This window comes from Ascaphus truei, chromosome 7 (genome assembly GCF_040206685.1).
Source record: "Ascaphus truei isolate aAscTru1 chromosome 7, aAscTru1.hap1, whole genome shotgun sequence".
NCBI classification, from domain to species: domain Eukaryota; kingdom Metazoa; phylum Chordata; class Amphibia; order Anura; family Ascaphidae; genus Ascaphus; species Ascaphus truei.
In genome coordinates this window covers 34023463-34035408 of record NC_134489.1, presented here as the reverse complement: position 1 = coordinate 34035408, position 11946 = coordinate 34023463, and the positions used below count along the sequence as shown (strand labels likewise).

General features: G+C 48.3%; 1 protein-coding gene across 2 annotated transcripts; it reads left to right on the top strand.

Annotated features, from left to right (window-relative positions):
- Positions 1 to 7423: 7423 nt before the first annotated feature.
- MRPS21 (mitochondrial ribosomal protein S21) lies at positions 7424 to 11574 on the top strand. 2 transcript variants are annotated; one of them, XM_075607606.1, is made up of 3 exons: positions 7424 to 7542; positions 8608 to 8703; positions 10551 to 11574. In XM_075607606.1, the coding sequence occupies exons 2-3, from the start codon at positions 8621 to 8623 to the stop codon at positions 10729 to 10731; spliced, it is 264 nt and encodes an 87-aa protein (XP_075463721.1). In that variant the 5' UTR covers positions 7424 to 7542; positions 8608 to 8620; the 3' UTR covers positions 10732 to 11574. The 2 variants fall into 2 exon arrangements, with proteins under 2 accessions (XP_075463721.1, XP_075463722.1); XM_075607607.1 differs by lacking the exon at positions 7424 to 7542 and adding an exon at positions 8188 to 8208.
- Positions 11575 to 11946: the final 372 nt, after the last annotated feature.

Sequence of the window (11946 nt, the reverse complement as noted above, 5' to 3'; positions counted from 1 at the left end):
AAATAGTTTTCTCAATAATGCTGTATTAAAACTGCAGAGTTGCATAGTTACATAGTAGATGAGGTTGAAAAAAGACATACGTCCATCAAGTTCAACCTATGCTAAATTTAGACGACATATACTTTATCCTATATTCGTATTTACAGTACTGTATATTGATCCAGAGGAAGGCATACAAAAACCCCCCAGTAAAATATCATTCAATGATATCTCATAAGGGGAAAAAATAAAGCAATCTTAGGCTGCGGCCCCGCTAGCGCTGAGCGGGCGGCGCTTGCCGAGTTCACTTTGTGCAAAGTGAATTCTCACGTCCCCACTCACGCGGCACGCGTGCTCGTGCACGCATGCTCTCCCAAGCTTGGCGCTTGGGAAGTAAAAAAAAAAAAGTGCTCGAAGCGCGCTCAATAGGCCCCTCCATGCACCCCCCCCCCCCCCCCCCCCCCCGCGCGCACGCTTGCAAAATTCGGAGGACACCCGCACACTCATGTTTGGAGAGTTGGTGACGTCACCACTCACCACACGAGCATGAGTGCGGTCAGCGCCAGCGGGGCAGCAGCCTTAGCTGCTCAATCCTTTTAATGTATTTACAGTGTTTGAACCCTGGTTCAAGCACTGTGAATTAAAAATTACAAAAACGAGCAGCTGGATTGCTGATTTAATACTGAATTATTAAAACAAGGTACAGTATTTGCTACTTATTTTTGTAAATGTTTAAATTGAGTTATGGGAGCTTAATCTTCAACACTGTTATACCTTCTGCAGTGTATTGGCTGCTAAGAACACGCTACCGCACACTGCAAGAGGAAGAAGGATACAGAATACTCGTCTTTCTGCAGCACCTTGTGGGTTGGAAGGAATGAAATTACAAATTGCTGCATAATCCCTGTCATCGCCAGAAGTAGAGTACTTTCAATTGTGCTATTATCTGCTCACGAGAAACCTGCGGGTGCCAAGATCCTAATTCCCCTCCATTAACAAATCACTGTGCTTGTAGTACACAGATATTCCCATCAGACCTGCCCGCAGTTCTCACTAGAAGTACATGGAAAGGCTATGGTGCTGTGAAGATGCACAGAAAGTGGACATGATGGGGAGCTATTCTCTGTGAACGATTGGTGTGCAAAATGGCCACCTACCATCCACTTTCTTTGTTTCTAATTCTTTTAAGAATTAGTCGTAAGAGGATATGCCACGTGTTACTGGGTTTCTGTGTGTCACTAATTCGGAGTCAGATGCAATAATTTTACCATCTGCGTTAACACGCTAATTTTTTTTGCATGAAACTCCCAATTCTTAGTAGTTCTGGTTGACATCTTTGTGAAGTTTATGGATTTTTGGACTAATTTCTTGCTGTGAAATTTCCTCTGAAAACCTGAGATGTTTTTTTGACAACTTTAATCTCAAATCCACATTTGAGACTCATTCAATATCTGAGAACTATCCAACACAACAAACGGAACAGAAGTCGTGTGACGGGTGAGATTATCACTTATCAAGAGAAAGTCTCACTCATTTTTTAACATGTGTGTCCTCAAAGACTTTAAAAGAATCGCACTGTGTTTGTCTATTAAAATGTAACTTTTTTGTTGGTTCACAACCCCCGAATATCACTTATTTAGGTCCTTGTAAATAGACATCGCTATTCATTTGGAGTGAGTCTTTCAAGTTGTAACCGCACTGTTCAAATTTAGATTTTTCGTATTTACATTTATGCCAACCGCATTCACCTGACCTCCCGGTTCCTGAAATATTACATTTTTATGTCACTACTAGCTGATAGACCCGGCATTGCCTGGAGGCAGGGAGGGGGGGCGTGAAAGGCAGGGTGGAGGGGGGGGGGTGTGAAAGGCAGGGGGGCGTGAAAGGCAAGGGGGGGGGGGGGGCGTGAAAGGCAGGGGGGGGGGCGTGAAAGGCAGTTGGGGGGGGCGTGAAAGGCAGGGGGGGGGCGTGAAAGGCAGGGGGGGGCGTGAAAGGCAGGGGGGGGGGTGAAAGGCAGGGGGGAGGGCGTGAAAGACAGGGGGGGCGTGAAAGGCCTGGGGGGGGCGTGAAAGGCAGGGGGGGGGCGTGAAAGGCAGGGGGGGGGCGTGAAAGGCAGGGGGGGGGCGTGAAAGGCAGGGGGGGGCGTGAAAGGCAGGGGGGGGCGTGAAAGGCCGGGGGCGTGAAAGGCGGGGGGGGGGGGATGGGGCGTGAAAGGCGGGGGAGGGGGGGGGGCGTGAAAGACAGGGGGGGGCGTGAAAGGCAGGGGGGGCGTAAAAGGCAAGGGGGGGCGTGAAAGGCAAGGGGGGGCGTGAAAGACGGGGGGCGTAAAAGGCAAGGGGGGGCGTGAAAGGCAGGGGGGGCGTGAAAGGCGGGGGGGCGTGAAAGGCGTGGGGGCGTGAAAGGCGGGGGGGGGCGTGAAAGGCGGGGGGGGGCGTGAAAGGCGGGGGGGGGGGGGCGTGAAAGGCGGGGGGGGGGGGTGAAAGGCAGGGGGGGCGTGAAAGGCAGGGGGGGCGTGAAAGGCAGGGGGGGCGTGAAAGGCAGGGGGGGCGTGAAAGGCGGGGGGGCGTGAAAGGCGGGGGGGGGGGCGTGAAAGGCGGGGGGGGGGGCGTGAAAGGCGGGGGGGGGGGGCGTGAAAGGCGGGGGGGGGGGCGTGAAAGGCGGGGGGGGGGGGCGTGAAAGGCGGGGGGGGCGTGAAAGGCGGGGGGGGGGCGTGAAAGGCAGGGGGGGGGCGTGAAAGGCAGGGGGGGGCGTGAAAGGCAGGGGGGGGCGTGAAAGGCAGGGGGGGCGTGAAAGGCAGGGGGGGCGTGAAAGGCAGGGGGGGCGTGAAAGGCAGGGGGGGCGTGAAAGGCAGGGGGGGGGCGTGAAAGGCAGGGGGGGGGCGTGAAAGGCAGGGGGGGGCGTGAAAGGCAGGGGGGGGCGTGAAAGGCAGGGGGGGGCGTGAAAGGCAGGGGGGGGCGTGAAAGGCAGGGGGGGGACGTGAAAGGCAGGGGGGGACGTGAAAGGCAGGGGGGGCGTGAAAGGCAGGGGGGGTGGTCAAAGGCATGGATTCCTCCCCCTGCATTTCCTCACCTGCCAGCATGCCGCGCTCCTCGGCCTGCCACTGGTTGTCTCCCCCCTCGTGGCCTCCGCCGACTCCCGGTGGCACAAAGGAGGTATTAACTCCCTTCCGCCCTCCTCCTGCTCCTCGGGGATGTTGAGCCGTAGAGAGCGTGCTCTGGGAGGTGGGGGGGAAGTGGGAGAGCGACACACACGCGACACCTACCTCTACTTCCGGGCGCCGCCATCTTCTCACTCGGCGCCGCGAGGGAGGAAGGGGGTCCTTCCGGTGCGCCGCCATCTTAGGCGCCGCGAGGCAGCTGAAGCCTGCTTGGCCACTGCCTGTTCCCCCGCCGGGGAGGGAGATGAGCGGAGCGCCATGAGGGAGAGGTGAGTGGAGCGCCGGGAGGGAGAGGTGAGTGGAGCGCCGGGAGGGAGAGGTGAGTGGAGCGCCGGGAGAGGTGAGTGAAGCGTCAGGAGGGAGAGGTGAGCGGAGCGCCGGGAGGGAGAGATGAGCGGAGCGCCGAAAGGGAGGGAGAGATGAGCGCCGGCAGGGAGGGAGAGATGAGCGCCGGGAGGGAGAGATGAGCGGAGCGCCGGGAGGGAGAGATGAGCGGAGCGCCGGGGAGGGAGAGATGAGCGCCGGGAGGGAGAGATGAGCGGAGCGCCGGGAGGGAGGGATGAGCGGAGCGCCGGGAGGGAGGGATGAGCGGAGCGCCGAGAGGGAGGCATGAGCGCCGGGAGGGAGAGATGAGCGCCGGGAGGGAGGGAGAGATGAGCGCCGGGAGGGAGAGAGAGGTGTGTGTGTGGCCAGCCGGCCGAGGGGGAAGAGAGTGGCAGTTGGGTGACGTCAGACCCACCAATCTGATTGGCCAGAGGCTGAGGACCAATCAGATTCACCGCAGATAGCACTAACCATTCGATTTTATATATTAAGATAGGGAGACAAATTAAATATTGCAGAATGGATGACGTTGCGCTTTCCATGGGCCATCAGACTGTGGTTGGCACCAGTGGCTATATTGTTCTCTGGGACAAGTATTTTTGGGGAGTGGATTAACATAAATTAGCAGAAGGCGTCAGGAGGTTGGAGGTGTCAGGAATCTTGTGAAGAGAAGAAAAGGTGTTACAGTAACAGCTCATCTAAACTGTGAACAGAATGGGAATTTGAACGTTAAAATAATGAGTCATGCATCCAATATCCTAATCCCTTCACTTCCAGAGAGACCGGAAACACGTTGATGCATCATGCTTTGCCAAAGCCCTCAGGCACGGGATGCAAGGATCTGCACTGCTCATTTTATTTATTTATTTATTTACTGTATTTGGGACTTTCTGAAGAATTGACTGTCACAGTCAGAACACAACCATTCCAGTTTCGGCACTGGGACACCAGCAGATATAGTTTGTACGCCTGTACTTTTACAGTAACTGAGAGAACCAACGTCAGCTCTGAATGACTTTATGGAAGCCTCTCATTTTGAATCAGTCTCACCGATTTGTAAAGAGTAAGTGGCGTTTCACTCATACAAATCAGCACTTGTCACATTAAAGTGGCAGTTAGGGTTGCCAGGCGGCTTCTCTAAAAATACTGGACACAATGGTGAAAGGTGTGTATCGAGCATGTCTCACATCTCTCTCCACACCATTTCATCCTCTCCTTGGTCCCACCCCTAGCCTCCTTACACCTCTTCCTGATTGGCTGGATTACTCAACAGCAGCCAATCAGGATGGAGGAAGTTGCCCAGGCTGCTAGCAATAGCCCTGCTCTCTCCCTAATCGGGGAAATCCTGCAGCCTCCCCAAGCCGGTCAGCTCACTATGTCCAGAGAAGTAATACCAGTAAATACATACATGTCCACTATTACCTCTCATTTCTTACTGGACAGTGTCCAAATACAGGACAGTCCGGTTCAATACTAGACACCTGGCAACCCTATGTCCAGTCTGTGCTGTTTGTTGGGGGGCGGGGTGGGATCTATATCTATATAAATAGCCCTTTTTCCCTCTAATGTGAAGGGTCTACAAGTGCTGGCGGTACCTGTTGGCTCACAGGGATCTGAGCCTCCGCTACTGGGAGCCTGGAGTAACGAATATACTGAGTGGCAGCGCCTCCACCTGCACGGGATCCCAATTGCATGGGATAACCCTGAGCAGGAACAGTTAATAACAGTCCACAGATTATAAGAATAACAATAATAACATTTACTGTGAGCAATAACCATAAACCACATACAGGCAATAACAATACTAATGGTTACAGCTATACCTCGCCGCGCAGGGCGCTGTCCCACCACCATGTATCCCCACACAGTGTCCACAATACCAGAGGTGTCCTTTGGTCACTTAACCCAATAAGTGTCCCCAAAAGATGCCAACCCCTCTAGGCGTGATCAGCGCCTTGCCATACCGGTGTTGGTGCACGTTTGGTGAATGGTACCTGCCGGGTGTGTCCACACCCGGGCACACTAACAACGAGAAGCAGGGGATCTGCCGATCCAACGATATCCTCTGCTGGATAGGATGTCTCCCACTGGAGTGACTTCCGCAATGATGGTCGCTCCCTCTCTGGCAGTCTGGTCACAGACTGCAGCAGCAATAGTTCAAATGAAACCACTGTGGCCCTAAGCTGGCTAATCACTAAAAGGGCAGGATCCCTAACTGAAGGGGCCTTCCCTAAAGCAGCCACAATCTAGGGCGAGTTGGGGCCTAGGGGATCTCTAGCCTAGTGCAGAGGGTCCCAGACCCCTGCACCTATAGAACCTCCCTAGCTGTGTCCCAGCTCCAACTGCCAGCAAGCCCTCAGAGCACCAACTATAACATCTGCCTCTGCAGGGAATCCTAACACTGCATTGGCCAGGCCTAGTCACCTGACTCCGCAGCAACCTCCCTTCTCCCAAGCTGCAGCAGAGGTAAAAGCCAAACCAGGAAACCCAGGCCACATATATATATATATATATATTTTACTTTGCTTATACCAGGGGGCTCCTTCAGAAATTATCTGTGGTGACCTCCAGACACCATAATTTCTCCACTGGGCAATAGAAACATAGTATTTGACGGCAGATAAGTGCAAATTGGCCCACCTATTCTGCTCATTTTTCTATCTGCTGTAAAACCTCAGGTCCCATCTTATCCTTGGCTTATTGTTGTATTTAGGATAGACTTAAGTCTGCCCCAAACCGTTCTGAATTCCCTTACTGTAATAGCCTCTACCACCTCTATTGGGATTCCATAAATCTGCCATCCTTTCTATTTAGAAGTACTTCTCCTTAGCCTGAGGTACTTTACTGGTCACCCTACCCTGGGAGAATACATGCTGGGTGCTCACAAAATGGCACCCAGAGCCAGCCTAGGTCCAGCATCCAATAGAAAGCTGTGACGCCAACAGACGACGTTGCAACTTTTTGTAGGTGACCCGGCAGCCATATTTCTAGTTTTTTGTCTCTCACCTGCGGCAGCAAAAATCTACAAATATGTCAGGTACATAAAAACAATTTTAATACAAAAATAGGAATTTACGCTTCAAAAATAATTTTTGGGGTTCAAAAAACCCAAGCATACTCTAAGAGACCTGCGAGGTATGGAAAGCTTGGTACACAACCATTAGATGTATAAAGACCTTTCATGTGAGATTAATTTAAAGCTGCAGTTCAGGCTCCCGTTTTTTTTTTTAACTTCAATAGATTTATCTGCTCAATCTCTACTTACCTAAAAAACTGCATTGCTGCCGGTCAATTCGTTCTCCGTCTATTGATCGGCAAAGTTTGGCGACATCTTTAAATATGGGGAATGTAAATGGTTGCTATAGGAACAAGCATGCTTGTTAAAATAGAATACAAGAAAATTGGTCTTTCAAAGTTTTTTTTTAAAACAGAAAATGCTAAAAGTATTTTTTCTTACTACAGAACTGATTTATTAAAAAACCCCACACATGCAGGATATTGCCTGAACTGCAGCTTTAAGACCCTATTATGAATAAGGCTGGAATACTATTTATACTATTTTTTTAAAGCTGAGTTATACATGAGCTTTGGATATAAATTATTTGTTTCATATAGGGTTTTGGCACTACTGCCCCACCACAAACCTGAACAACCTACAACCAAACATCTCCTTTTCCAGGATACAGTGCAGAAAAAAAGTGTTTTGTGCCATGTACTAATAATAATAATGAGACATAAAGGAAAGACCCTCCCTTCCCTACATGACAGGGCCCAAGAGCCCCTCATACTGCAGACAGCAACATGCTCAAATTGGCGGGCTTATGCAAATGAGGAGTGTGGTTAGTGAGCGCGAGCGGGAACGGTTATTGAAATGAGGAGTTCAATTAAGGGGCGGGGTTAAGCAAGCGAGGGTTAGTGAGTGGGCGGGGTCATTTAAACGAGGTGGGTATGTGGGGGGGGGGGCAGTTATGTACATTTTGAGGGGAAGGCGGGGTTTGCGTCACGTGACGGGTGACGCGCAGTGCGGCCCCTTGACGTTTGGTGAAGAAGCGCAGCGGCCTGGGGCTTGGTGACCCAGCGGGGTGAGTGCGGTTCGGGGTGGAGAAGGGGCTCGGTGAAGGAGGGGGGGAAACAGATTTGTAGCGTGCGTCCGGTTCGCTTGTTACGCTGCTGCTCCTCCAAAAGTTCTGTAGCTGGGTAAAGGTCACGCACAGCTGGAGTGAAAGACTACATCTCACTGCGTGCTTTGCGAATAGACTACAAGTCCCATGATGCTTTGTGGGTGCACACATGCTAGTGGGCTGCGGGCTGTAGGCTGCATTGTAAAGCCTGTAAATCTAATAGGAGGCTTCACATGTACACTCCAAGTCCTTAGTTGCTTTGCTATAAATCCCTGAGTGTTCTGTTAGGCTGAGGCCATGGTACCGCAGACCGTGCCAATCAGGCTGCCTTAAGGCAGTGTTTGCGTCTATGCGGAACGCGGAAGCAGGCGCGCATTGCGCAAGAAATTGGTTCAAACTGATTTCTTGGTGCGACAGGCCGGTCACGTGAGTGGTTTTCCCAAAGAGGGCGAACCAGCTCCGTGACGTAACTGGCACGTCCCTAGACATGCCCACGGATGGCGTGCGTACCAAGGCCAAAAACCGCACCTGCTTCAAGAGGGTGACGTCACAGCAGCGCACGGGCCAAGGCACCATGGTCCCAGCCTTAATTTCAGCATGCTGGGTGTGCTGACTAAAAGTCCCATAGTGGGTTGCCTTCATTGTTTTTGATGGAATAGCTGTCAAAGTCTGAATAGTCAAATAATGTACATTTAAATTAACCATTCATTCTGCTGTGTCACTATGCTTTGACCAGGGAAAACTTAACATAAATGTAATGACAGAACAATTTCAGAGATTTATGCAGAGATCCCAAGGTGTTTGTTAGGACATCTAACAAATATTTATTTTTGTATATTTATGGCTTAAAAGAATGCACTTTTTTTAATAAATATACAAGATCACAGTGTTGGTAGATAAAGACAAACTCTAAAAATCTGTTTACAAATAGAGCATTATACAGGAATTAGGGTTTGCAAATGAATAGGCGTGTAAATGAATAAGGAAAGAGCAGGTAGGCTAATTGTTAGAATTTCTTCTTTTCAGAGTACAATTGAGGATGGCAAACCACCTGAAATTTATCGCTCGCACGGTGATGGTGCAGAATGGAAATTTGGATTTAGCCTACAAGTCATTAAACAGGTGACAGATACATGGAACCAACTCTCCTATGGGACAATCCTTGCTTGATGTGCATTTACAAGTTACTGGTCACTACTCTCCCATTATACTGATCAATGGTTTTTAGAGCTGTACAAACACATTATTGTACTTGGGTTAGTTGTAGGATCTTTCATGTGTAATGGCTGCGATGCGACGTGTGCGCGCACGTTCGCCGCTCTTTCGCTTTGGTGTGTGTGTGGGAGTTTTCAAACAGAAAACGACCCCCGGCGGCGAAGTACAGCGTTGTCGCCGCTGCACTTGAAGACAACTGAAGTTGTCATTTCAAGCGGCAGCCGCGTCACGTGTTCTTCGCCAGCCAATCAGAAACAGACACACTTTGTTTTTTGTTTTTCCTCTCAATGCCTGAGTAGTCCCGTCTCCAAATCGGTTCATTCAGTCTGCTGGGCATGAGGACACATCGCCCAGCAGAGGTGGAGACGCGCGAATGGCAGTTTCCTGTCTGAACTCGGCCTAAAGCTGCAGACCAATCAAAATCCTACATGTGTTTTTTTATTTTTAATACAGCAGTTCTGTACTATGAGAAAATACTTGTAGCATTTTTTTTTATAAAAATAACTCAGAATTTACATTTTTAATGTATTATAATGTCTACGTGTTGGTGTGGTGCTTTTTGCTGCTGTTTGGGGGTGATGTTTGATTTCTTTATGGAATAAATCTTTTTATTGTACTAGTGAGCCTCCTCCTGCATTTTTGGCAGTGCGCTGCCTTTTTCTGCTTTTTGCTTATAATGTAACATGCATTTTTTTTGTTTCTATAGCAACCATTTACAAAGTCACATCCCCTCCCTCTTCTGAAACAGGCTCCGGCACACCCCTTTTTGAGCCCTGCCCTCTCTCTAGCAGTGCACAAATTGTATCTAGTGACTGCCTGTTCACATGATCTTCCCCACAGAACTTTGCATCCTCGGACCTCTTTTGCTGCACTGACGGCCATTTAGTGAACCCCCGAGACGAATCAATCGGCAACTGAGCTAATTATTTATCATTGTGTGGATTGTATTGATGCACATATTAAAGGGGGGTGGGGGGAAACACAGCTTGGACTGCTGCTTTTAAGGACCTGTTTCTATACACATGAGATGACCTGTCAGCGTTGTTGTTGTTGTACAGACAAGCAGTAAGTGCCGCCTCTGAGCCTTGTCAAAGTGTATGTGAAGTCATCGTCTATGAAAGTTGGATATTCTTAATTGATAAGACTGACACTGTCCTGTGATATATTGCAGTAGTTCATATATTTCGCATAGGCTTGATCTCACAATACAGTAGCATATAATCTATGCCAGGAGTGGCCAACTCTAGTCCTCAAGGGCCACCAACAGGTCAGGTTTTTAAGGCAATACCTGCTTCAGCACAGGTGGTTCAGTTGTTGATTGAGCCACATGTGCTGAAGCAGGGATATTCTTAAAAACCGACCTGTTGGTGGCCCTTGACAACCGGAGTTGGCCACCCCTAATCAATGCTATACAATCAAATAATTATTTTCTGACATAGAAAATTACAGATTAATGCTGTGTATAGAATATATACATTAGACTCACCTTTTTTGGTTTTAACAAAACATCGCAGAAGTCATTTTACACCAATAACAAATAAATCAAGCATAATTTCTTATCCAGTTACACTGCCTGTAGCATTCTGGCCACAGATATATACTACAAGGGGAGTATGAAAATAAAACCCACAAACACTGAAATAAAATGTTTTAATTGTTAAGACTGAACTATAAACACTGATTTACCAAAAAATAACCACCACCTCTTATCACATCACAGGTTTGTTTCATGATCTGACTTCTCTTCCCTGCAGGATCCTTACTGTTGATGGCATCATCGACGAGTCCAAGAGGCGCCGTTATTTTGAGAAGCCGTGCAACAAGAGGCGACGGGAAAACTATGAAAGCTGCCGCCGGATATACAACACGGAGATGGCACGCAAGGTCACCTTCCTGATGCGGAAGAACCGACTGGATCCCTGGCCTGGGTGCTAGGAAGGGGGAAGATTGTGAAGAATGAATTACTATAATAATAAAAAAGGGAAACTGTGTTAAACAATCATTACCTTTTTTGGGGGGGGGGAGGGAAAAAAAAAACCCATCATGGAAACACCATGCAAAATATTGGCTGTAATGTTTTCAGAGTTGCCACTTCGTATTGTAACTCACTGCTCTCTCAGAGCCTATGTATATATTATGTCGTAGAGGTGCATAGGGATGGTAATACATACATATAGACAAAAGTTGTCTGACCAGAGCATCACGCTAGATCTCTAGTAATTGCACTTGGAATATTAGTACTCTAGACTTGGTAAGTCATGGATCCAAATATCCTAGGGTCAATATATTCATCTATATATGTCTAAAGGGTAACCCAACAGAGTAGCAGAGTGGATGCCACTAAAGCAAAATAATAAATCTTTAATATAGTATAGATACAAATAACGGCGCAAGTGATGTTTATATACAGTGTATAGTGTTTAAAATAAATGTTTATTAATAGTGATCTAGCGTGTCACGCAACTTTTGTCTATGTCTGTAATGGTTTCAACCGGATACCCTTCACACCTAAACCTTGACCGAAGATGAGCATAAACTGTTACCGCCGGGTTCCTTTACTACAGATTTCCACACGAGCTTGAATGCCTCTTTGGTACTAAAGGGGTTAGACGCGGGTTGAAAGTTTTCATGGTATGTTAAAGTATCATTTTGTGTTTAGGATGATGATAGATGTTATTACTGTTTAAAATCAATGATTTTAGACGTTTCTGTAAGGTAAACCTTTTAAAGGTTGTTTTATGAAATGTGCAGTATATTTAATAAAACACCTTGCATATATCTTGTTTTTTGTTTGGTGTCCTTTTTATAACAATAAAGCCAATGTACGTCTTTAACCTGTAATAAATGACGTGGGTTGTATGGTTTAGATTTAATGCAAGCGATAATAATATAAGGCTAAATGAGTAGCTCGGTGGTAATGTCGCTGCCTCTGAAGTGCCAGTTTAAATCCCAGTGACAGCTCTCCTAATAACTTTGGGTAAGTCATGTTATCTCGCTTTGCAGAGGCCCCAACATGGGATTGTAAAATCTATGGGGCATGGACTTGTGTCTGCAATATTCTAAGTACAGCGCTGCATAGACTGTCAGTGCTATCGCTATATATTAGAGACACAGATGTCTGTTCTTATGTATTTTCCTCTGGCACCACCT

What these genes read in the sequence shown, in the direction of transcription:
- MRPS21 (XM_075607606.1), top strand. Translation starts at nt 8,621, where the DNA reads ATGGCAAACCACCTGAAATTTATCGCTCGCACGGTGATGGTGCAGAAT. An exon ending in GCCTACAAGTCATTAAACAG is followed by an intron (nt 8,704 to 10,550) that starts GTGACAGATACA and finishes TCTTCCCTGCAG; the next exon opens with GATCCTTACTGTTGATGGCA.